The sequence below is a fragment of the Apus apus genome, chromosome 2 (assembly GCF_020740795.1).
Source record: "Apus apus isolate bApuApu2 chromosome 2, bApuApu2.pri.cur, whole genome shotgun sequence".
Taxonomy (NCBI): domain Eukaryota; kingdom Metazoa; phylum Chordata; class Aves; order Apodiformes; family Apodidae; genus Apus; species Apus apus.
The window spans coordinates 68,968,353-68,995,151 of NC_067283.1; the positions used below are offsets into that span (position 1 = coordinate 68,968,353).

General features: G+C 42.0%; 1 protein-coding gene across 9 annotated transcripts in view; it reads left to right on the top strand.

The window, feature by feature from the left end:
• F13A1 (coagulation factor XIII A chain) overlaps positions 1-25,382 on the top strand; it is a 280,265-nt gene extending 254,883 nt beyond the window's left edge. For all 9 annotated transcript variants that reach the window (XM_051610969.1, XM_051610970.1, XM_051610972.1 and 6 more), the window contains 8 exons: positions 3,463-3,601; positions 9,505-9,608; positions 10,813-10,901; positions 11,857-12,010; positions 12,585-12,872; positions 16,903-17,063; positions 20,487-20,623; positions 24,883-25,382. In XM_051610969.1, the coding sequence (XP_051466929.1) occupies positions 3,463-3,601; positions 9,505-9,608; positions 10,813-10,901; positions 11,857-12,010; positions 12,585-12,872; positions 16,903-17,063; positions 20,487-20,623; positions 24,883-25,027 (1,217 nt within the window). In that variant the 3' untranslated portion in view covers positions 25,028-25,382. The remainder of the gene's footprint in view (positions 1-3,462; positions 3,602-9,504; positions 9,609-10,812; positions 10,902-11,856; positions 12,011-12,584; positions 12,873-16,902; positions 17,064-20,486; positions 20,624-24,882) is intronic.
• Positions 25,383-26,799: the final 1,417 nt, after the last annotated feature.

The following is a 26,799-nucleotide window of genomic DNA, read 5'->3' on the forward strand; positions in this document are numbered from 1 at the left end:
CTCCAAAAAGGCTAAATCTCACCTACCAAGGATTATTCCTAGCAAGACTGACATGCAATGCCCCAGCATCGTTCTACTGAGCACTGTTAACATTTTCTATGGAGTTTATGAGTGAAAACAATGAGGAAAAGGCTGACCTGGTTTAGGAATTGTCTTGCACTATAAGGTTAAGTCTGCAACACGCTTGTTGCAGTAAATAGGGTGTTGCAGGTTGTAAAACCCAGTAGGGAAAGCACTGTTGGATTGGTCCCATTTTTTTACTGTCTAGCACTTGCTAACAGCAGCATCCTGAGTGAACACTGCTAATACGCTGGAACACACTGCAGCATACTAGCAGTCAAGAAAGACTCTGAGGGTGTAAAAAACGTGCATAATAGAGATAATGGGAGCCAGATACTGGAAGCAATACCGAAGTCAAGTGCTATTGAGGAGCCAGTCAAATAGTTCCTATGCTTATGGCACTGGCCAATAGAAGAGGCTGAACAGAAACTAAAAGTAAACTTATTTCTTAAACCCAGATGATCTTCCTTAAAATCACTTTAAACATATGCATTTAAGTATGAAACTAGGTGGGACCAGATCATCTTAGGACTAGGGGCCACCATGGGTATTTCTGCAGGCTTGGAGCCTACTTTACATCAAGTACTCTTCTGCCACAGCTGGAGGTCTAAGCTTTGGTTCTTGTATTTAAGATGTGAAAAGGAAATTACAAAAAAACTCTCCATGAAACCTTTTGCTTTTTCATCTGTCTCAATATTGTCACATGTTGCTGTCTCAAGGAAGTACATTATACCTCTTTTTACATTATTCTTCTATCAAAAATGAAGGATATTAGTCACTCATCTTATGCAGCAAACGTGGAAACTGAATAATTAATGACAAGTTACAAAACTGGTTCTTCACCCTCAGGCAACCCTGGACAACTCTGTGTATTCACTTTTTTTTGGATGTGTATGTTTCATTTTTTACAATATTTTCTTCCAAACTGGAATAGTTTCATAACTCATTTGGGTTACCCGGGGTAGTTCAAAAGCTATTCAAAACAGTAAGGACCTCTGAAATGAAGCTGTCTTCTGACCTCCTTCTGACATATACTTCTCATAGCTTTGTCAAGGGATCATAGAATCGTAAAATCATAGAATGGTTTGGGTTGGAAGGAGCCTTAAAGATCATCTAGTTCCAACCCCCCTGCATGGGCAGGGACACTTTCCACTAGATCATGTTTTTCAAAGCTCCATCCAACCTGTCCTTGAACATTTCCAGTGAGGAATGCAGTCTCAGATTTCACTGCTTCTCTTTCATGTATCTGGTGAGGTTCCTGTTTGGGTCTGGAGAGGTGTTGGCAGGTGCTCTGGCCTTTGCCTCATGAAATGGTTCATTTTATTCCTGGTGCAGTGGGATATTGAGCAATCACCCACAGACAAAGAACCTGAGAGACATCTACTTCCTTCACTGCCTGCGGTTGCGTGGTCAGTACATGATGCTTCTTGGCCTCTGCTCATCGCAATGGCTTGGAAGAGGGTCTTGCAAATATTCCCTATGGGTAAAATTCCTGGCAGTGGCTTTCATGGGCCACTTTGTCTTCTCTGCTGATTGCCCCACCTGTATTTATCTAGATCACAGACACACACACACACCAGTTCTCTCACCTTCCCCCAGCACTGGCCCTGAATCACCACCACGCAGTATTTTGCCTGCAGGCCACTGTGAAACTGGGGCGACGCAGCAGGGGCTCAGAGCCTGCTGTGTTCAGTGGAGAGCGAATTTATCTGGGGCAAAACTAGGCTCGGTTTGCTGACTAAGTTAGTCAAGTCAGAGACCTGGCACTTTGTCCCACTGCAAGGATTGCTGAAGCAATAAGTTTGTTGAGCGTTATGAAATGAAACTGTTGTCCAGTGGCTGATCTGATATGTAGCCACTGGTAGGTCCAGCTGGTGACAGCTGCACAGAGAGGACAGAAGGGTCCAAACAACCAAAAGGGTTGTTCTGAGCTGATTTTCTGTCTTTCTCAGCTGTCTATGTTTTATCACTGTGACCAGTCCAGTTTTCCAAGGTTACTATGTTGTACACTCTGGATAGTCATCCATTAAAAATGCTAAAACATTCTGAAAAATGGTCATTAATCTTGAAATTGTCAAACAAATTATTTTCAATGAACCCTGATGGCTCTTGTGCTGGAAGCCTGGAAGAGTGTTTGAATTAAGTTTAATCAATAGGTACATATGGTATTGGATGCATCCAGGTAATTTGTCATCCAGGAACTTGAAATGAATGTGCAGGGTTACGCTTTATTGGAAGTCACAGTAGTGACACTAATGAATATACAAAACCCAGGAGTAGCAGCAAGGGCCGTTCAGCATTGCAGCATCAGAACTATTTTTAAATAGAATTTCCAATACAAATTCCGCCTTCCATAAAAAAAAAAAAAAACAAACCCTCTGTGTTCTGTAGAATCTTGTTGGCTCCTGCATTGGAAAGCAGAAACTTTTTTTGGCCAAGAGACAAAATATTTCATCTGAAGAAGCTGAGCAGATGTGTCACTCTGCAGCTCCATTCTCCCCTTGGGGCCATGCTCCATGTCTACTTGTCAGTTGGCGTGCACCACAGACACACAAGCCTAGTGGGGCACTGCTGCAATTCAACGTGGCCACAGCATTTCCACATATCCCAAATTTACCACTCATCAAATGGGAAGGAGAGCCTTTATTGCTGCACTGTGATGGTCTGAGGTTTAGGGGTAGGGACTTTCTGTTTGGTTAGGTTTCATTTTCTTTTTGGATCCTCCTTTTAAGATCCTTTAAGAGAAGGGACCATTGACTCCAAAATACTGTTCCTTAGCAATCAATATAAATTATGTAATGCATTTTATTCAGACTCTCTAACTCAGGAATTTCAGTTGCAAATAATGTAGCTTTTCCCCCTTGTTAGCAATAGTTTTCTGCTTTATTCCTTGTCTTCTCCAGATCCTTTCTGATGGCAAATGTCAAACAGGATAACTCCAAATCAGTCAAAAGGAGATACTTTCTAATAATTTTCTTTTCAGCACAGTCTCATGATTCTCCTGGGTTACTGATACTAGGAGACGTAATATATTTTGTATTTCTTGCAAGCTCAAACTTATTTTTCTTTATACCACATTTGGTCATGCAGTGGACCCATTGCACCCAGATTTGCCCTGAAGATACAGTGGGGTCACTATGCAAGACTATTCTGAAACTGTTGGTAACTAGGTGCTTAGGTTAAATCCATTGTACCATCACATATCTTTAATGATCATCATTTTGGGACCAAATAAAATATTTAATATATTCCAGATAAAGGCCGATAGAAGGAATTGTTTGGGCTAATTTGAACGAGTTTTTACTTTTTATTCTAGTTACTAACAGTTTCTCTCCTTTCATCCTATAGCCCATGAGTGCAGTCTTCATATTTGTCCTCATCACACTTCTCTCTTTGCCACAGTTTTGAGGTGCCTGGGGATACCTGCAAGACTTGTTACCACCTATTCTTCTGCCCATGATAACAATGCCAATTTACAGTTGGACATCATTCTGGATGACGAAGGGAAAGTGGACACCAAACTTACAAAAGACTCTATCTGGTGAGTTCTGAGCTCTCCTCCTCTGGTAAATATCTTTTATGTGTCAACTATATAAGTAGCGAAAAACATGACAGCAATGCCTGTGGTTTATTTATTTCTCTGTGCATTAAAGAACACTGCTAACTTATGTAAAACAAAATGAATGGATTGTTAGTAGGCTGACTTATATGAATTGCTTGTCATGTAAAGAGACATACCCTAGGGGATCCCACTACTAATGTTACCACTCCGTTAGTGCACATCTAAGCACACTGGAGGAGAGCTGGAATGGGTGTGTGCTTCTTAGGGCCAGGCCATTTCTAAAAATGGAAAGGGGTAGGATGGGTGTTTCCATCAGTGTGGTGCCAGGCTCAAAGGGATACCTCAGCATCTATGCAAGAACACCCTTCTTGTCCTGCTTCTGCCCACTTCCCATCTTTATAGTCTGGATTTACATTGTGTACATGCAGACACTATCTCAAATAGATGCTTTCCAAAATAACTCCAGTTCAGCCGAAAAAGAAAGAAGCCAAGGTATCACATGGTTATTGGAATGCTATCACCAGATTTCTAAAAAGAAAGCTCCCTAGGAACAAGAAATGGAGTCTACCTGTTCTTCTGGAGAAGACAGTGCTGTGACTTCCTCCTCAAACTCTGTCTCCTGCCTGACAGGAGAAGTGTAGCATGTATTGATTATATGCTCGTTCAGTAGAAATTAGGCATGGGTTACAGGGCCTCAAGCCTCTTCTTCTCAGAGTGAAGTAGTGTATGTGACCTCTGTATATATTCTTACATTCAGGAGATACTTGTCCTATTCAGTGTCAATATACCTGATTTGAGTCAATGATACCTTCAACTCATCAGCATCACTGCTCATCAGCATGTTTCATTAATAACTTAATCTCTGGAAGTCTTTATATTAAAACTGTAATAAAGCCATTCTCTTGTGGAGGAAATGACCAAACCTGTTGCTGCAGCCTCTTTTATATTATTTCCATAATCTGCTACCCCCAAGAGGGAATCTAAGGAAAACAATTAGTTTCATTTACATCTGAAGCTTATATCACAGCATCACAGAATAGTCAAGGCTGGAAGGGACCACTGGAAGTCATCCAACCCTCCTGCTCTAACCAGCTAAAACAGGTTGCTCAGGGCTGTGTCCAGTTGGGTTTTGAACATCTCCAAGGGTAGACAATTCACAACCTCTTTCGGAAACTTGTGCCAGTGCTCAATCTCTTTCACAGAAAAAAAGTGTTTCCTGATGTTCAGACAAAATTTCCTGTGTTTCTATTTGTGACCATTGCTTCTTGTCCTGTCTTTGGGGGCCACTGGGAAGGCCCTGGCTTAGTCTTCTTCCCCTGGCTTCCTAATGAAGCATTTATACACATGGATAAGATACTATTGAGCATTCCCACCTCCAGGATGAATAGTCCCAGGTCTCTCAGCCTCTCCTCATGTACAGACTGTAACGTATCAGCCATTTCTTCCAGCTTTCTCTATCAGAAAACTAGCTGAGGGTGTAGTAGGTCCTGTCATCCAGGTTGTTAATGAAGATGTATTGGAACCAATATTAACCCCTGGGGTACACAGCTAGTGACTAGGCTGCAGCTGGAGCCTATAACCTTCCTTGGGATCAAGATGAGGCTGACAAATCTGTAGTTCCCTGGGTACTCCACTTTTCCTGAAGAAAGGAGTGATACTTGCTTCCTTCCAGTCTTGAGGAACTTCCCCCAGTCAACATGACCTTTTGAAGATAGACATCAGCAGTCTTACAATGACATAAGCCAGCTGCCTCAGTACTTTTAGGTCCATCCTTTCAGATCCATTGGACTTCTGTGTGATTGGTTTGTTTAAGTGTTCTGTACCTTGCTTCTCCTCTGTGGATGGTAAATTTTTGTTATCCCAAATTTCCACACTGGTCTCGGGAGCCATGATTCCATATTAGCAGTAAAAAACAAGGTAAAAAAGACACTGAATACTATCTCCTTTTCCTCATCCTTTTTCAACAGGTCCCCTGCTCCATTCAGCAGCAGATCCATATTTTCCATAGTCTTCCTTTTGGGACCACCTTATTCACCATGTGGGCTTTGTGCCACTTTTGGATTATTTCCTGCACATAGGGATGGACCACTCTTAAGCTTGGAGAAGGTGACCCTTGAAAAACAACTAGTTCTCCTAGACCCATCTACTATCCAGAACTGTCTTCCATGGATTCTTTCAAGCGGGACCTTAAATAGACCAAAGCCTACTCTCCTGTAGGCCAGGTTGTGGTCCTACCTTGTTGCCTCCTGTTAGGATCCTTGATGGTTCCCAGTTTGCTAATCTGCCTCTCTCTATGTGACAGCAGAACCTCTGTACATCTGGTGGAGCTGGTCCCTCCATGACTCACAGAGCAGTAAAAAAAGAGTCACTTTTCTGGAGCCTCCTTTGCCTACTAGTTGTATGAAACAAAACCTAATTACTTGCTGCCTCACTCCTCGGTCCATATACACCCTGTAATGGATCGTTGCCACACTTCAGACTTTTCATTGTTTCAGCTCCTCTTATCCCCTTTTCCTAACCTGATCCGTGAAACAAGTCTTACTCACTTTTGACATTTCTTTTTACTTCCCTACCTCTCCATTTCCCAACTGTTTCCCAATACTTCTTAATTTAGTCCTGGGAGGTTTTTGTTGTTTGGTTGTTTGGTTGTTTTTTTCTCCTTTCTTTTCAGACAGATCATCCAGTATCATCTTTGCTCCACTGAAATCCATATGCAACTTCACACTAGCATTTCATCCTCCCATCCAACATTTGCTTTTCTTTGGCTTGATTACTTTCTGAACTGCCTTATTCACCCTTTTATCCTCCTGGTGAATTTATTAGCACATGGTGCACATAACCCTTTGGGCATGACTTAATATATTACACACCTCTTTTCATTTCTCCTCTGTGTCCTTTATTTTCATTAGTCTGTAACACTCCATGGTAGCCCACATACTGACTTTAAATGGCTTGTGTCTTAACCTTGATTTTATTTTTAATGTCTCTTTTCATTCCTTTTTCTTTTTCTTTTTTTTTTTTTCAAGAGGACAAGTTCAAGGTATTGATAATGATTTTTTTAAATGTATTTCTCGCTTTTATTTAGAATCTTCTGCAAACTGGAAGCAAAGCTCTTTTTCTTTATTAATATATCATTTATATTGTCTTGTACTGCTGGAGCTGATCTGACTTCAGGTTTTAAATACTCTCAGACTTCAGGGATACTTGGAGCCAGGATTTTTAGCCCAATCAATCTCTGAGTGTGGGGCTCCCTCTGAATGTTATCTGACATTTATTTATTTTTATTAAAGATCATCTTCTCCCTCAGGATAGGAAACAACAACAACAACAACAGAACACATACAAAATTACACCGACTTTGCAAAAAGTTATTTTTATAAAGCTGGCCGGATTTGGGCCCATCAGTACTGCCTGTGTCCCCTTGCTTTGTTCTCCTTGTCTTTCTTAATGATGATATAAAGACACTTAAAGAATATTTCTCTTGGATGGGAGTCAAGATACTCCTTCTGTGAGGTCTAAGCAGACCAATGTCAGTATCTCAGCGGAAACTTGCTCGAAGTCATCTGGCCCTACAGGGGTTCATCTACGTCTGGGCCTGCAGAGAAAGCCCTTCTGAGACCTATGCTCTCCCATTCACTTCCATCTCAGTTTTCTCCAATTTCTTAATGCTGTCAGTGCCTCTCTCAACCCCAATGCCTGAGCTTATTAGCTAATGAAAGGGCAGCAGCTGTTTCCAGCATGTGCCTGTCTCATAAGCAATACGAAGTACCCTTCTTAAATTGTCTTCCAGGCATAAAACCCACCTGGTCATCTTTTATTAATTTCTCCATTGCTTTGTTTAGTCTATTTGTAATTATCTCTGTAAATATTTAATGGTCACTACATTGATCTGTATAGCCATTCTTGCTTTCTTTAATGTCTCATGCTTGCTGTAGAATACAAGAACTACAGAATCAGTTTAACAAATTATGGCTGTGGAGCCAGCTCCTCAGCTGTGCTCACTTCTTCCAGAGAGGAATTTCTGCTACATTTTGGAGAGAAAAATGTTCCAGTCATGCTTCCTTCCTTAGGTTCATGTGCTTTACAAGCAATGTCTTTCTGTCTATAAACTTTTGATATCCTTAAGTCCATTTGTTAATTGCATGGCAGCAGACCTAAAAAGTATGCTGTCCTGCTGCACCTAGCTCTATACCAATAGAAACCAGTAAGAAAGGTCCTGTTCCTAGGATGAATATAGAAAGGAAAAAAAAAAAAAAAAAAAAAAAAAAAAAAAAAAGAGAGAAAAAAACCCCTGCATTACCTAATTGCAGAATTGAAGCAGAGCTTCCATTTTCTCCACAGTTCTGCCCCTCTTGGTCTTACCATCCTTCCATCCTGTCTGCTCTTCAGGTTCTTCTTTCACAGAACACAAAGCCAGTGACACATTTGAGTCTGATTCAAAGTGAACCCGTGAAGGCTTCAGAGCAGGGATTGTGTCTCTCACATGTTGGTATAACTGTTTTCAAAAACCCACCTACCACAAAGTGCATCCCCATTCTCTGGTAGTCCTCAGCAAAGCTCTGCATGCATGATTCAGCCTTTACTACTCTCGGCAACATCTAAAATTCTCTGTGTGTCATTTTCCTTGAATAATTCCTTTCTCTATACTACTGCTTCATTAACTCTCCTAACTGACAAATTTTACCCTGATCCAAGCTTTCATTTCCACTTTGAAATGTCTTGTTAGACAAGCCTCAGAACCTTCCAACTCTGCTCCACGTCTGATTTTCACCTATTATTAATGAAATGGTCAGAGTTTAACAATCCCCATTTTGGTTGTTAATATCATTGCATGTACTAGGGGCTGTATCAGCAGCTACACAGATGTAGGTTTTTTCATGTTTGCTGTAGGATATGTATCGTTTCCAAGCAAAACTGCCCCTTTCTCTACTTCTTCTCTCTTTTACTTTTGCAGTAACGCAATTAAAACATTTTGCTGACCTTACTGCAAGACCCCCTTCCTAGATTGTCTCTTTTTTTCTTGATTTTTCTCTCCTTTGACTGGCAGTAGCATTGCAGCAAGTTGCAAGATCTTTCTTTTCTGCTCATCTTTGAAACGTTATGGGCAGGCTGTGATGGCGCTGTAGTGATTTATTCCTTTCCTGAGCATCCAGCCAAGTGAGGACATTTGAACACTGAGAGCCTAGATGAACCACTCTTAGAAATTCACCTTTCAGCATACTGTCCTGGGCCCTGAAGGCATGGCCTACAGTGGTTGTAGGTGGATTTTTTGAAAAGCTGCATGTTCTAGGAGATCTGACCTCCCTCATTGGCATGACACTCTGGGAAGACCTTATAAGGCATCAACGAGCATAGTCTTGTAAAGCCTATGCAGGGTCTTTTTCTCAACCAGCTCACATGGAAACCAGCTAAGCGTGTTTGTTTTGAATCATGAAAACAAAACTACACCCGGTATGTACGTTATGGAGTTGGTCCTGAAATCTCTTCAGAAGAGGCACCAAAGCTTCAGTCTCAATAGATGCAAAGCTTGCTTTAGCAGGCACACTGAAGGGGAGGTGTCTGGCTGGAAAGGAATTGTAGTTTGTGTAGCTTTTCATATATCCCAAAAATCTCAAAGCACTGTAAAGTTTTCTGAGACATTTGCATTCAGAACATGTTAGGTGAATCAAAAAACTTCTTCAACTTGAAGTCAAGAAACTACAATGAAAGAATGTGGCCTTCAGGTTTTAACAGAACTAAAAATCTGCTCTCTAAAAAGTGCCGACTTCTTAACCCCTAAATTGGCAAATGTTATTGAAGCAATGGCAGGACATAAATACGCAAGTTTGTTTTGTATGCTTCTTTCCAAAAATTTAATATTCTAGTCTTATGTCTTGTCTAAGGAACTATCATTGCTGGAATGAAGCTTGGATGACCAGACCTGATCTTCCTGTTGGTTTTGGAGGATGGCAGGTTGTTGATGGGACACCCCAAGAAACCAGTGATGGTAATGTTGCTTGAAGTTCTCCTTAGCTCATATTTCAATGTTTGGGTTCTTTGGGGCAGCCAATGAGTTGATGGTAGCTAAGCCACAGAATCACAGAATCTTAGGGATTGGAAGGGACCTCAAAAGATCATCTAGTCCAACCCCCCTGCCAGAGCAGGATCACCTAGAATACATCACACAGGAACATGTCCAGGCAGGTTTTGAATGTCTCCAGCGAACGAGACTCCACAGCCTCTCTGGGCAGCCTGTTCCAGGGCTCTGTCACTCTCACAGTAAAGAAGTTTTTTCTGATATTTACGTGGAACCTCCTATGCTCCAGTTTGCACCCACTGCCCCTTGCCCTATCACTACACATCACTGAAAAAAGCCTGGCTCTGTCCTCCAGACACTCACTCTTAACATATTTGTAAACATTCATGAGGTCGCCCCTCAGTCTCCTCTTCTCCAAGCCAAAGGGACCCAGCTCCCTCAGCCTTTCCTCATAAGGAAGATGTTTGACAGTGCCAGTGGCACTGTATGGCCAGTGACAACTCCTTGCACCAGATAACCACACTCCCTGTGCTTGAGGCCTTCTCCTAATTTGTTTTGAGCTCTAAAAGAAATCAGTCCTTCTTATAACACTGCTCGTGATGCATGTGCACAAAATCCTGCATGAGAAGGGCCCTGCCTGGTACAGAGAAGATGTAGACCTGTCACCAAAAGATGGCTTACAAAATTTTAGAGAACTTGCAGTAGAGCCTGATCAAATTAATTCGCATTTTATGTCTGCATCCCTTACTAATCTTCATAAGCAGGCAGTAGGCAGGAGAGGAAAAATGCTATTTCTTCCCATTCCTTAATTTTCCAGTTCTTAAAAAACGTTAACAAATTTGCAGTGAGATCTTTCTCAGTCTGTGGTATAACTGAGCCCTCCCAAAATTATCTGCTTTAACCAAAACAAGCTGTAACTGTGTTTCAAGCACTTGACACTTACAGAGGACTAGATGGTGCCATTAATTTACCATTAGGCTGTTTCAGACTTGACTCTGTGTTTTTCAGAGGGCTGGTAACAGAAATAAAGTTTTTCACTTCTTGGTCAGGAGAAATTCCTGTAAACCATTAAAAGAGTTCACCAAACCTCAATATATCCTTTTGCTTTGACAGAATATAACATTTTGAGATGTTTTTAAACTAGTCTTTCTCTTTGTCTCTCTTCTCCCGATAGGTATGTACAGGTGTGGCCCAGCTTCAGTTCAAGCCATTAAACATGGTCATGTTTGCTTCCAATTTGATGCTCCTTTTGTCTATGCTGAGGTACATAAAAGAAAAATTTTAATGTGTTAAATGGTATCAGTGGGACTATGGGTGAGACAGGAGATAGGGCTCCACTAAACTTTGAACATTGAAAGTAACTTCATGTATACTCATGTCAAAGAAAAATCTCATTATTATGTTTTGACATGCAGGCCAGTAGAAGTGACATGGCTCTAATGAATGACAGAGATTTGTTTCATCTCTGCACACTAATGTAATAAGCGGAAAAATCTACTCTGGCTCTGTTGAAACTTCAGACTTTACCTTTCCCAGATTCCAGCTATGCTGGCAAATGAGTCACTAGGTCTAGCTGCTTGTCTTCATCCCTTATTAGCTGTTACCTCCTTCCCAGGCTTGCCAGCAAAGCTGCTTATGTTAAGGCTCCCTTGCTTATTTCAGTCAAAATGGCTGCAGTGATTTTAAAGAGGGCTTTGCTCACCATGTTAATTTTGGCTGCAGTGGATAAAGGAGAGTTCACATGGGTGGTTTGACTGGCAGATCTGGGAAGGAAATATCTCCGTGAGGAGTGAGAGGGTCTAGTCTAGAGATTTAACCTCTTGCACCATCAGAACTGGTGTGCCCAGAACTGCAGCAGCTGCAGAGCAAGTCTCTCTCTGAGTTGTGTATAACCAAGGACAGGAGAGAATAAAGATATTTTTGTCTGTGAAGCATTCCCCTCTCTATGATTTAAAACTTTTTTTTGTGCAAAGAATGTGTAATCATGCTCCCCAAGACCAAACAGTATCTTTGTGGCCTGCTCCAGTTTACACTGTTGTTCCAGAGCTATGAATGTTAAAATTCATCTAGTCGGTATTGTAGCATATGACTAATCTTAAACATTGGACTTCAAGACTAGTGGGACTTCAAGTCAATGTGTCATCATTTTGAGGGGAGCTAGGCTCCCTTCCTGTCTCTACTTCCACATGTCTCGATGCTTTTTCATTTAATTTTATAGGTGAATAGTGATGTTGTTTACTCAAGAAGGGAGAAAAATGGAACCCAAGTGATAGAAAAAATCGACAAAACCCATATTGGACAGTTGATTGTGACCAAGGAAGTTGGGGGTGATGGAATGCTGGAGATTACTGATGAGTACAAGTTCCAAGAAGGTAACCTGAAATGAGGTGGGGCCATACCAATATAGATTTACCTCAGTTAGATCTTAGATGATGAATTTATAGACCTGTGGCACTTAAAAGCTGTATGAAAAGCTGCCAAGGTGCCTGCTGGAACTCTTTATTTTTAAGCCCATCCCAGAAACACTTCAGATGCTTTGATAACAGCACAGACTTTGCTAGTCAGAAGTGCTTTGGACTCAGTAAGCTGTAGTGGAAAAAAAAGGTAGTCATGGAGTAACAATGCATTCAAAACAATTCAAGGCTTTCTGTGGAGCTGCTTACACAATTCTTACTCAGGCCACATGTTTGCACAGAGTAAATTAGTGTCACTTGATTAATATCAATTAAGTTAGATCAATTTATCTGATATGTCTTGAATCTTCAAGACTGGCTCACTCAAAAATTGTGAAGTTCTCCTAAAATTAACTTCACTATAGGAAGGTTCACTGTCCTCATCCATTCATTTTTAGCTACCACAGCTATGGAAGATGCACCCTTGAGATTGGTGAGTGAGCTACTTCAGTACCCCTGCTTCTCTTCTAAATTTTGTTTTCATTCATTCTAGGCTCAGACGAGGAGAGACTGGCTCTTGAGACAGCTGTCATGTACGGCATTAAAAAGCAAACTACCCAGGATACCATGTATCACCCACAGACAGATGTTGACATGGACTTCCAAGTGCAAAAAGCAGTCCTTGGCAGTGACTTTAAAGTCACTATAACTTTCAGGAACAGAAGCCGCAACTACTACACTGTGACTACATACCTGTCAGGCAACATAGTGTTTTATACAGGAGTCGCAAAAAATGAATTCAAGAAACACTCTTTCAGTGCAAAACTGGAACCCTATTCATGTAAGATTGCACAGTTGTTTTCAAACCTGCTAGCTTTTTTTTATTTTGTGCCATTAATTGTCACCGATGTCTCTACCCATGGGTAGAGGTGATTCTAGCAGCTATGGGTAGGATACGCAATAAATATCTCAACTCTAGCCCTACTACCAGTGTCATTTAGAGCTGAGGCTGCTTTCTTCAGGCTCTTGCTCCCTGCATAATGCTTTTTACACCAAGATGCATGTCTGGGAACTGTTAGTTTTTCTTATTTAGTACAAAAGAAAGCAAAGGAGTGCAGGTATTAGGCTGCAAGGCATCTTTTTTCATACCTTTAGTCTCCTAGCAGTATTTCAGCAAGTGAAGGAAAGTTCTGGTTCCCCAGGGTGTCATTTACAGGGATGAAAAGTCAGTATCTTGTCTTGCTTGAATGAACTTCACAAACTCTGCATGGGTCCAAGCGCACATTTGGCTTTGGAGGACTGGATGGTCAGGGATTTTATATTTACAGGGATCTAAAAAGTTGATCTGTAACTAGAATGTGCCACTATAGAGAAGGCACCCCAGAGGTGAGTTATACTTCCAGATACAGCGTTCAATTTTCCTAGTGTCCTCTGGACTGCAGTGGGGATCCCCTGCCTCCCTCTTCTCATGAGAAAAGCAGTTCCTGGCAGCTTAGCTCACACATCGGAGATCAGGATTTTGCACTGCTCAAAGCAGGGAAGAGGGATGTTCTCCTCTTTTATTTTGGACGTATCCAGTTTATTTCCTGCCAGCCGTGCCAGTCCCATTCGGAAAACAGTCAGCAAGTGTTTAGGACCTGATGTACTCCAAGGCACTATAGAGCAGGCTGGTTGTAGATCATTGGCATCTCCAGCAAGAAGTGGCTGCCAATCACTTGTTCTTCTAACAGGCCAGTGTTCTTGGGTGACTACATCCAGCTCAGAAGAAGTGATGAGAATGTGCTCTTACGGAGGCTAATTCAGAGGATGCTCTACTTGAGTTCCCTACTGAGAAAGTCAGGAGCAATAATTTTGCCTTCTTGACACTGCTACTTGGCAAAAATGATCTCTGCTGAGAGCAGCAGGAGTGCCAGAACTTTGGAAGGCCAAAGGGTGGGCCTCCTTGTCTGGATTTGATGCTAGATTGCAGTAACCCTGGCAGATCTCTGAGCTTTCTCATCTGTTTTGTCTACCTCATCCCAGCTCAGGAGACACTATGAGCCCTCTCCCCTCAAAGAGGACAGGTTTTGCTTCAGTGAGAAGCCTCTGTGGAATCATGGTTGCTGCCAAACCAAGGGAAAAAAAGTCCTCCACTTTGAGCATCATCTAAAATTGCATGTTTTGATTTGGAGCTGATTGATCTCCCTAAAGTAAGAGTCCACTTACAGGGATCCACAGGTGAAGGTTAATAAAAATTCTATCTCTGGTCTATAACAATGCCCTGACAGCTGCTTGCTGGTTCTTTCTAACCCTGACTCCGCTGTAAGGGATATGGAAATGGGCTGACTCTGGGTTGTATTGGTTTGTTCTGACACAGCTTATCAAAACAAGGTGTGAGGTTTTATATTGCCTTGCATCAGTTACTAAATATTTGATGCAAAATTGTATGGAGACTTGACTCAATACAGTTTTAAAAAATGCAGTTTCAACTGCTCAGTCTAATTTTTTTTGCCACTTCTTTGACAGTGGCAGGTTCAGTCTTACATCAGCTCTTGCATCAAAGGTCTGTGTAAGGTATTGTCATATAAAACACAGCTTCTGCAGTGCTTTGAGGCTCATCTCATCTATATCCACCGTGCAAGAAATAAAATGAATAGATGATGTTTTAGCGTCACTGAGTCTCATAATTCATTTTTTTTTCAGTTAAATCAATGGTTTGCAAAAAGCTTTTTGAAATTATGCTGGAAATTCTAAATTCCCCAATGGTGAGTGAACTCAGACTAGAGAGAGGCACCAGAGAGAACAGAACATTAATTTTTTTGTATGTGTACCAAGGTACGTCCCCATCACTGCTTCTGACTGTTTTAAGGTATTACCACCTTTCAAGGTGGAAAATGACTTATAGCTGAGCTACAGTTATCGACTTGTGGTACACCTTGTTCCACAAGACAAAAAAACCTTCACCAGTTATGCCATTTTTGAAGATGATGCATAAAACTGGAACGTGAAACTTTCAGCTTTGCCTTTGAAAGGAGTACTCATGCAATCAGGAAAAGTGTCTGAGCAGACAGACAGTGTGAAGGGAAGCAACATGATCATTTGCAGCTGTGTGAGAATATTTTGTCAGGGCTGTTGTGTTAGGACACCTTCTGAGGCACTCAGGCAGGATTTGTAGGCTTCATTCATGGCAAGATCTGCACATATATATATCTGGAGGTAACAAAAAATTACAATATAATGAAGGTTTCTCAAAGGCATTCTTCCAACTCATGCTACTGAAAGAATGAAGTAAACCAAGTTTTCAAGCAGGAATCAAATTCCTGATCTTCAGAATAATGATTAAAGAAATTGTGTGGGTTGAAAACACTTTGAGGATTTAAATAGCTTAAACCTTCCAATGCCTTCAAAGGCGATCTTGCATCTACTCGGTTATATTTAGTTTTCTTATACTTTTACTTTTTTTTTTTTTGGAAAGGTTGTAAGACAGCTCTATGTTGTGTCTCCCATGGCTTTCCCAGATGTAGTAAGGGGTTCTGGCAACCTACCAGCACAGCCAGGCCTAGGAAATAGAAGTTCTGGGTTTTTTTCCTCTTCGTGTGGTGATTACATTTAAACAGAAAAGTTAGTCTTTCCTTCCATTGTACAGTAAATTTTTCTTTGATTGTAACTTGTTCATGTACTTACTTAACACAGATGAGAAATACCTTTTGTGATTAATAATTTACAGTTTGGAGCATTATGGGAAATTATTTTAAAAGAGATACAGAGTGAGAGGGAGGGAGAGAGTGAAGGAGAAGGAGCACATCAAGTAAATTTAATGCTGGCCTGGTAAATCCAGGTCAACTGGTCACCAAGGGAATAGCTTTAAAACCAAATCAAGGAACAGGTTTTGATGTGAGCAGATCAAAGGAGTGAAAAGGGGTAAATGTCATTTACTCAACTGAGTTCAGTTATCTCAGCGTGTATAGTGTAAGTCACAAATACAATGCAAATAATGGATAACAGGAACAATAATATTTAATAGATTGGAAATGTTGATATGTTTACTAGGGTTATAATTAATGTTTATAGAGGCAGGAGCTCCAGATCTATATATTCTGCCCAGTTACTGAGTTAGGTCTTCTCGGCATCACATTCTCACACCATTGTTGGCCTGGGAATTACAGTTCAATATGGCTAAAATTAATGATTCCCTGCCTCTCAACCATCTAGCTTAGGGGGACTTGTTCCTTCCAATAATTATTCTCTGGGAGCACATGAAAGCTCTGAAGGCCATGCTGGTGACAGGAAGACCTTCTTGCTAAATTTTGCGGGCAAGACCAATGTAATACAAAGGCAGATATCCACACATGTCCTGGAGAACGGGTGGTCTCCTAGGTCACCTACATGGGCTCACAACCCCCAGCAGCTGCTCTGGTAGCATCCCTGGTGGCATCTATTTGCCACGAAGAGAGGCAGAGAAAGCAGAGGAATAAAGTGGAAGAGCAAACTTTTACAGGGTGACACTCAAGAGCTGACCCTCATGCCCAGTAGCTATTTCTTGCCACTCTCACTTCTGCTTATTTTGTGGTAGTGCCTAGAAATCTTAAACAGTGAACTGGGCCTGTGCTGATAGGCACTGGGCAGAGGCTGTACACAAACCCAGCCCTCGCCCCAGGGAGCTCACACCCTAAATGGAAGGAGGGCAAGATAAGAGAGGGAAGGGTGAGTTAAAGAAATGAGGATAGTTTTGGAAAAAAAACCCAACAAACAAACCCACAAAGTCATTCTTTGGTGGTGGGTCACCTTTTTTCCAAGGTGCTTGTGTAACTGGCACTGGCTATGATGGAAGGAGCAATTAACCCTTAAATTGCTTGAGATGGCTTTTTTTTCATTCCTGTTTCTCCCCTCAGCTAACGCTTTTGATGTTGTGATCAAATCGAGTGAGTACCTGAGTGACCTGCTGGACCAAGCCTCCTTTCATTTCTTTGTGACGGCCCGGATCAATGAAACAGGGAAGATTCTAGCCATGCAGAAGGCAACGGTCCTGGAAATTCCTGCCCTGAGGATCAAGGTATTTCAGGCCTGGGGTGGAGGGGAGCAACCCACCATGCTGCGTGTGGGATGTTCCCTACAAGGCTGCCACATTGACTTCTTGGATGGGGGCAGGAGATGTATGTGTGGGTGTGCACACTCAACTTTCAGTCTAACATGGACCTTGCAAAGCAGCAGCTGGCTGGAGCATACGAAAGGGTGCAAGTAAGTTATTATATTGTACTGAGTATCCCTACACTGAAGTCTGAGGCTGACAGCATCACTGGTAGTAGAAAGCTGATGTGATCCCAGTGAAGAAAGGAGGGTGAAAGATCTGAGAAAGCTGAAGAAACTTAAAGAGTAAGAGAGATTACTCACTTAATTCGCTCAGGTCTTTAACTGCTTCAGAATTCTATTATATTTAAAGCAACAGAGCACAGAGGCCTCTTGCTGAAGAATGAAGAACAATGCCATTGAGGTGAATTTGCTTGGAAAGCTCCTTCAAAACTTGGACTGGCAGCATTCACTTGGACGATGCTTTCGGGATTCCAGTGCTTTGCTGCCACTCTCAGAATGTGTTGTTAGTGGAGTTTTCTGAAAGTTCAAGCATTTCTGCAGAAAGTGGCATGGTACCTCTGAAAATGCAGAAGTGTAATGTTTGTGGTAGGACAGGGACCCTCAGTCATATGGCAAAGGCAGGGCTCAGGGTTAGAGTTCTCCATTCATAACTTGACCCCCAAATAAATTGCCTCATTTTCAAAATTGCTGAGCCTTCATCTGCTTTGTATTATGTCATTTGGATCTGCTTTTGTCCTGATACTAAAAAAAAACACTCTACAATTCAGAACACCCACTCAGGAAGCTTTATATAAACATGACAGTGTTCAGACACTGGAGTAGGCTGCCCAGAAAGGTGGTTGAGTCACCATCTCTGGATGTGTTGAAGGATCTTTTGGATGTGGTGTTGGTGGATACGGTTTAGGGGAGAACTTTGTAGAGTAGGGATGATGATTGGACTTGGTGATTCCAAGGGTCTTTTCCAGCCTGAATAGTTCTATGATTCTATGATTCTATGACTGCAGCTTCCCAAAATTCAGGACCTTGAAAGACATTTAAATTTATAGACCTTTTCCTCCCTGTCTGTTTATTTGAACTGATGTTCGTGTTTCCATACAATAATATGTGTAGTAATTTTAAGCAGCAGCCTTCTGCAGAAAAAGATTTTTAAAAATGTAGATCAAAACTACGGTGAAGTTTGCAAAATACTTCATAGCCTAGAGAAATGTCACTACGATCTAATCAGATTATTGGAATTTTCAAATAGAAGTTTTAAGGTTTACTGAGCATTCTAGAAAGGATTTAAACAGGAGAGATAAAATCTACTTCAAATACTGTCTTCAATAATCAAATTTTGGAAGTAGCGAGTTCTTTCAATTCAATATTTACACAGAACATCTTATACAAGATCCCAAATTTCAGCTTCAAAATGGTTTATGCTCCCTGCTGTTATGAAGAAAAGATGTTTAGTATATAAGATAGGGTTGTTGTCCAAAAAAAGTCTTTGAGTAAAACTGATTTTGTCTCTTCTGTGCTTCTTTGTGATGTGTAAAAATAAGCTGAAATTTTAATAGCTGGAGTTTTTAAGGCGGGGTTGGGGGGGGGCAAAGCATGTGTATATACCTATGTATTTATATAGGAAATATTGCTTTATAGTTTTTTTAAGAAATCTGAATAAGTTTACCTCCCTCCATCTCTTGTCAGATTTTTTCATTGAATTTGACTGTCAGACTGGAGCTCTTTGTGTGAGAGTAATGGAGAAGAATGAAAAAATGTATTTCCCCTCATGTCTTCAGATACACCTTTGATGTTTCTCTGTTGGTCTAAGGAGATTGTCAGACTTAATAGTGTAGGAAATTGCACCTTATTCTAATTTAGCCATAGACCAGATGACAAAAATAAGCTTGACAAATGCAGACTGTAATCTCAGCTGCATGTATGGCAGTTCAGAATGATTTTGAATCCCCCCCATGTAACAGTGATCTTAAATGAGCAATTGAAATGAGGACATAAGACCTCTAACTGGGATAGGACTTCTGAAAACGTCACTGATGTCTTTCACAAGTTCAGGTGGCCAAATGCTCTTGAGATCTTACCTGTGAGTATCTTGTTCTTTGCTCCAGGCAACACAGCAGTTTTGGTAAAGAGTGATCCCTTAAATCAGGGTAGTTTCAGGTTTTGCAACTGTCATACTCCTTAAAAATTTGCAGGAGGGCAGCAGACCCCAGCATAGCACTTGAATTTTATGGACAAGATGATTCTGCAAGAGGGTAGATTTAGTTTAGACATTAGGAAGAAATTATTCACTATGAGGGTGGCGAGACATGGGAACAGGTTGCCGAGGGAAGTTGTGGATGCCCCCTCCATGGAAGTGTTCAAGGCCAGGTTGTAGGGGTCTTTGAACAACCTGATTTAGTGGGAGGTGTCCCTGCCTACAGCAGGGAGTTTAAACTTGATGATCTTTAAGGTTCCTTCCAACCCAAACCATTCTATGATTCTTAGTTCTTGCTCAACGCACTTCTAAGTAATCCATGGAACAGCTGGGATCTGCCAGCCATCAGTCTTTTATATTCTGTGAGAAGTGTTGTGTTTCTAGGGGAAAAGAAACAAAATTTGCATACATGTATTCTTTGTTTAAAAACATGTTCATTGGAAGGTGTTTTCCAGGCAGCTTTACTACCAGCACTGATCTGAATCCCAAAAAGATCCCATCAGCTGTGTACCATAATACCCGTGCAAATCACTGTGATCACTGTTCATTAGTCTCACAGTTTAGTATTTTTTAGTGCCAAATGTATTGCTTTTTTGCTTTGTAAGGGTTTTGGAGGACAACTGGCTCTCAGGTCTATGTAGAGCACATACACAGAGTTAGAAAAACCCTCCAGAGCATGAGAGACGGTTGCAAGGTAGGGGGAAGATGGACACAATGCTTTTGAGGGTGCAAGCAATGTGGTCTGATGTTTCTAATTTAAGGTAATAAGACCTGCCTTTCTCTTCTGGAGCTTACATTCTGAGTAGGCCGTGCACATCAGTGCTGGTGGGGAGCCCGAGGAGGGGGACAGAATCTAGGAGAGAGGCCCCTCAGCTGGACTTGCCCTCAGTTGAACACTTAGTTCTAGGACTGGGCATGCAGATATGTTTTTTCTATGGAAATGGGGGCCTGCCTCTTGACCTGCCATGCGGCTTGAGGGAAAATTGCAATGGGTAGAAAAATCTGCAGTGGGACCCATGGCCCCATCCAACAATTATCTTCTGACCTGGTTTTCTCTACCTTAAACTTTTAGCTGTGATCCATTCCCCCTCCTCTCCTTCCTTACAAGTACTATGTATTTAACCTTATAGATTTCACCGTGGGGCATTTCACTATCATCAGTTTGTGGAGCACTGTTCTTTCTTTGCCTTGCAGACCCAAGGTGAGATGGTAGCTGGTAAAGAAATGCTTGTGACTGTGGAATTCACCAATCCTCTGAAACAAGCCCTGGAGAACGTCACAGTCCGCCTCGAGGGACCTGGTGTGCTGAGAACAATGAAAAAGGAGTTCAGGTAGGGAGGAAAGCACGACTAGCTGGGAGTTCATGCCCTACTTGCTCACAGGAGGAAGCTCACAAGAGACACTTAACTAATGCTGTGCTGAGTAATTAGATTCAGACACTCTCTCTGTACTTTGAAATTCAATGCACGGGGGGACTGTAGGTCTCAACAGTCAGAAGTCAGGCTGTCCAGAGACACTGTGCAGAGAGATTGTGTGAGCATTTAATCTATTCAGTACCAGTGCTGGAGAAATGGACAGTGGTCGTGGGTAGTTGCTAATGCAGTCTGAGTTTACTTTTTCACTATATTACGTTATTTTTAGCGCTTGACAATAGCACATATGAGCTGCTATCACAGAAAGAAAGACAGATTTATCCGACACATTCAGTGTTTACAGCCACTCACTCAGTATGTGCGAATCAAGTCCTGTGCTGTTTTTCAAAAAGGGATTTTCTTCACTCATGTTGGTCGTGATTATACAAGACATTCAGACACCTCTGATGATCTGATGTCAGATGCAGCAGAGCCCTCTGAGGTGGCTGCAGCAGGTGTGCCAGCACACAGCTCCCACTGGTAGCACCGCTACAGAGGGCTGCCCTGGCACAGAGGTATGTTCCCAGCACAGGGGGCTCCCAAGCCTGAGGAAGAGGATAGCCACCTTCATTCTCCTCACTGTTGCATCTCATGCTGACACAGTGCTACCTGTACACTAAGCAAGTTGCTTCCTAAACCCTCTTTCCATTTGAGTTCATTGTTTTTAAGCTCAGCATTAGCCACTTTCAGGATATATAATTGGGATCCTTGGGAAATTTTCCAGCCATAGCTTAGTCTTGGGCAGCCAAAGCAATGTTATCTATCATAACCTGAGCTGATGGTCCCCAGGTGTGTGCAAAAGGAGTTTGAAAAACGGCCTGTGCTTCAGGAGCTGCATAAATTGTCAGCATTATCTGCTGCCAGTAGGGGAGGTCTGAGCCTGCTTGCACCTGGGCCAGGGATAAAAAGACCAAAACCAGTCTCCAGAGTGGAGCTGGATAAAAAACAAATGACTGTGAAAGGGCATCACACTGTGCTTGCTTTGTGCACGTGGGATGTCAGAGGCGCTGCTGAACATGACTCAGCACAGTCTGCACGAGTTACACAAGTTGCAGCAATAGCCCTCCTTGCTGCCCAGCTGTGCCAGCCTCCCCTGGTGTTATTCTGCATCCTTCTTGATCCCAAAGCTGCCATGGGCTGCTCTCACCTTCAAGGATGCAGAAGTCGTCAGGTGCATCAAAGGCACAGGAGTTAGGGAGAAAATGACTCATAGAGCAGAAGGAATTTTCCTTCAAATCACCACGTTTTCCCCTTTTCAGTAATGTCCTTGGCATCATTTAAAATGGAAATGGATCAGCTAAGTCATTTTAAGATTTAACTTCTGTGAGATGAATGAAGGCTGCAGGTTATACACACAGAGGACAGAGCAGGGGGCAGTTGTAGTTTATTTAAATAATAATCACATTTGCCTCCATGCATTCAGAATGATAAATGGCTCCAGTGTGGTGATGGCTCAGCATATTACAGAGAACCATTCATCACTGAATTCTCTCACAGGAAAATCAGATTAGGGTGGCTTTACTTGATTTGCAAAGATAATTAAAGCTATTCTAGGCTTTTCCCACCCATCCATTGCTTCCCTGTCTGTAAGGGACTGTCACATATAGGATGTGGCGTTTGCAGTTCTTTGTGGGGATGAGACTTTTGACCTCTGTATTTTTTAAGGTAGCTTTTCTGTAGCACTTGAGTGACTTCACAAAACAGGTATGTGTGATCCAGCTGCTACAAGATTATTCTGGGAATTAAGTGGCTTGGGGGCCTCAGCCTTGACTATTCATAAATGCTGTATGTATATAGTGATATTTACCTATTAGCCTTAGACATATGTGGACCCTGACTTATGGAAAAGCCATTGGCAGCATCAACTCCTACATGGGGCATAGTCTTTGCATGACAAATGAGAATTAACCAGGCATTGATGGGTAGAGTTAAAACTATTTTAGCCAAGCATGCATCCACACTAGTAGGTAAGTCACTTCCAGTGTTTCTACTGGACAAAGGTAGCTAGTATTAGCATTTGTAGAGACAAGCAAGTTGTTTTAGGAGTAGGGCAGTAGAGAAACAGGAAAAGCTGGGTTTAGTTTCCCAGCACAGTTGTCTTCCTGCTCATACATATAAATGTGTATATATAAATATGTATATAAATGTGTAGAGATGATAGCACTGTAAATCCAAGATGATAGTGCTACCCTCTCTCACTGGGACACTGTGAAGATGTGGTCTGGAAACCTTCATCCTCAGAGACTCTGGCCTCCAAGTGCTGAAGAAAGTAGACTGAACCTTGCTGCACAACAGACTTGTATAATATCTTCTTCACTTCCCATCGAGACAATCCCTTGCAAATCATTCCTATAAACCCTCAATTTTAAAAGCTATTTAACCTTGTGCAGTGATTCAAGTCAATGCTTTATTGTACCATGATTTTAGTGGGCATTTTGTGGAGCAGGCAGGCCAGCTGAGGGGAACAAAATAGCCCTCATTAAGAACAAAGACAAAAAGAGGGAAGACGCTGGAAGCCACCTGCGCATGCGTACACCAAACATATGATCTTTCTCTGTTTTTTTCTCTTCTAAAACTGGGTACATACCCCAGGGTACCTATGACTGTGTATGCAAAATACAATGCAGTGCCATGTGGAAATACCTAAGTCTCTACAACTTCCTGAAAGGTCACTGTAGAGAGGTTGGTGCTGGTCTCTTCTCACAGGTAATTAGTGACAGAACAAGAGGGAATGGCTTCAAGCTGCAACAGGGGAGGTTTAGACTGGACATTAGGAAAAATGTTTTCACAGAAAGAGTGGTCAGACAGTGGAACAGGCTGCCCAGGGAGGTGGTTGAGTCACTGTGCCTGGATGTGTTTAAGGGTTGTTTGGATGTGGTGTTGGTGGAGATGGTTTAGGGGAGAACTTTGTAGAGTAGGGATGATGGTTGGACTCAGTGATCCCAAGGGTCTTTTCCAACCTGAATAGTTCTATGATTCTATGATTATAAGATAACCTCTAAGGAGCTAGAATACCTCTCATTTTATCAGGGGCAGATTTCCACTGAAACAAATATCCAGGTGAGAGGATCCCAGGATAGCTCATTTAGAGCTAATTGAGGTCACTTGTCTCATAGCAACTTGTGCTAAGCCTGAGCTGTCATTTCTGTCCTGACCCTGGCACAGGACATGGACATCTGAGAGCCAATTCATATCAGATAAGAATTTGAAACAGTGACTAAAGTTTAGGCCTACTTTACTCTCACTTTATTTCATTGTTTGCAGAATACCATAGCCATGGGAGACAAGAACACTGGCTAAATTCATAATCCTCTTATTTCATGCTGAGGAAAAGAACATTCCTCTTTATAAATAGTTCCCCATTACACTACCTTCTCCGTAGGTTCCTTTGGAGCAGCTGTGTCCTGACATCCCCCAAACATAATCAATCAATCAATCAATCAATCAATACCAGCCTTCAAAACTTGCACACAAAACACAGTGAAAGCACTGTGAAAACACAGAAACCCAATACTCGGTGCTCTCCATGCATCTTAATTGTAGCAAAAATTGAAAATCAAGAGCAGCACAGAATACAGTTGTTTTATAGTGTAAGTTATCAAGAGTCATACATAGTGTAAAGGAGTAACTGTTAACAGCAGAACTTCCCAAACCACTTTGACTTGTTTGTATGGACATGAAGAAGTCATCTGAAGTGGCCAGTGAGATGTCCTGATGTTACAACCACGGCAGGGGAGTTCAGGGTAGAAGCTGACAAAGGGGCTCAGCATCTCATCAGCACTTCGTCAGGTTTGCATGGGAATGCCCTGCCATATTTAACCATTTAAGGAACTGTCATTAGGCTATAGGCTATAATAAACAGATAAAATCAAATTATAAAGTAGAAATAAAGTATGTTAGCTATAAGGAAGATCATTCTGAAAGTGATTGCAAGAGAAAGTGAGAGGAGGCAGAAGAAAATGGATTCATTTTGGAAATTTAAAATTAGCCTGGAGGAAAGGCTAGAAAAGGCTTTAACAGCGTGAGTTCTGAGAAGAACAGAAGATGGAGGGAGTAATAGGACACTTATGAGAATGAGTGAAACACAAAAAAATTGAGATAGGTTACACTGTTCACCTTCAGCTTCTCTAGTTGTGGGTCAGGTTGAGAGCACTGACTGGCTTCCCTTTTCCCTACAGGCGAATCCCAATGAACTCTTCCTTCATCTGGGAAGTAAAATGCATCCCCAGACGACCAGGGTCACAAAAGCTGATTGCAAGCCTGAATTGTGATGCTTTGAGGCATGTGTACGGTGAGCTGAACATCCAGATTCAGAAACCATGAACCAAGATGCTGCCTTCTTTTCTCATTTAATTGTATTTCAAAATATCACATTGGGGGTGGAGGGGGAAGAGGTACAAATCTGCTTATTATTGTTTTGGTCATCCTTGTGCTGAACAAAATTTGATAAAGTAATTGGTAACAGTTGGGAAAGCATGAAAAAACACCTGGGTACTGAATGATTTAAAATTAGGTACATGTCACTCAAGGCAATTCTAGGCCATAATATTCCTATATTTCATTTGTATTTATGGTCTTTTGCATTACTGCTGCAAGGAAATCTGGAAAGTTCCATTCACCAAAGTAGTCTGAACTTTTATTTTAATTAAGGCCTGGTATTTCACTGAAAAAGAAAAAAAAAAAAAAAAAAAAAAGAGAAAGAGCCCAGTGTTATAAATTCTTAGACTGAATTACACAACCTTATGGTAGATCATTCAGACTTCAATAAAAACAGGTATTTCTAGCTAAAGGGACTGCTTTGTCTCACAGTGTTACAATTTTCCAGTTCATGGAGAGCTCACTTTGCTCGAAGCATCTCTCAGGATGCATTATCTCCAGAAAATTCCCAGCTCCCTGCTCCCACTTGCTGCTTCTACACTTTTTCTTTTACTCTGATGTGCACAGGCAGACACACATACTCCTTTATTTCATGCCCTCGTCCCTCCCTGTAAGCTGTTGATACACTGGTCCTTGCCTTTGCTTGATGGAAATCCAGAGTTTTACATGTCCGTGCTTGAAGTTCATCACACCAAACTTGCATTTCCTGGTCACATCTCTTTTGTATGATGTGATCTCTCTTCATCCTTTTCTGCCATCTCTCCTGAACCCATCCTCTAGCCCCATTTCCCATGTGTGTGTCAGGGGCATTGCCTGCCCCAGGGCAGTCTAGGCTCTGCCATCTGGCAAATGGGGTGGAGGGAAAAGTGGAAGGGGCAGCCTGAGGGTCTTCTGCCAGCCCCACAAGCCTAGCAAATATCCTGCAAGGCAGCTGCCACCTGGGAAGGAGTTGAGATGAAACCATCCCAGAAAGTTCCCAGGAATCATGGCTACTGCAGGATGAAGTCCTATTTCATGAGCAAACCCAGGAGTACACAGGGACAGCAGCTCAGCTGGAAAAGAAATAAAGATGTATCCTGAGAGAAGCTCCACAAACTGGATCTGCTTCCCGCCTTTCTCACAGCACATTGCTCTGTGAGGTGCAGTGGGGCCTCCCAAGGCATCACTCCTCCCTCTGAGCACCTTATGTTCCAGAAGCTTCTCTGAATCTGTGTTTTCCATTAGTTTTCCATGCAGGGTACCGCTCCATCCTGAGCCATGTACCCCATTGTGCTGGGGAAGCAGGGGTGTGTGGGTGTGTTCACTTATCATCTCCCCTGAAATCCTTCTTGGGATCTTTTTCCATGAGGCAAAGATGCACGTGCCACAAGCAGCTCCTCTCCACCAGCTATGGTGTGTAAGAATGTAGAATCACAGAATCATAAAATGGTAAGAGTTGGAATGGACCTTAAAGACTGTCAAGTTCCAACCCCCCCTGCATGGGCAGGGACACCTCCCACTAGATCAGGCTGCTCAGAGCCCCATCCAACCTGGCCGTAAACACTTCCAGGGATGGAGCTTCCACAACTTCCCTGGGCAGCCTGTTCCAGTGTCTCACTACCCTCACACTAAAGAATTTCCTCCTAATCTCTAACTTGTATCTCTCTTCTTTCAGTTTAAAACCGTTACCCCTTTTCTTTTCACTACAAGCCCTTGTAACAAGTCCCTCCCCAGGTTTC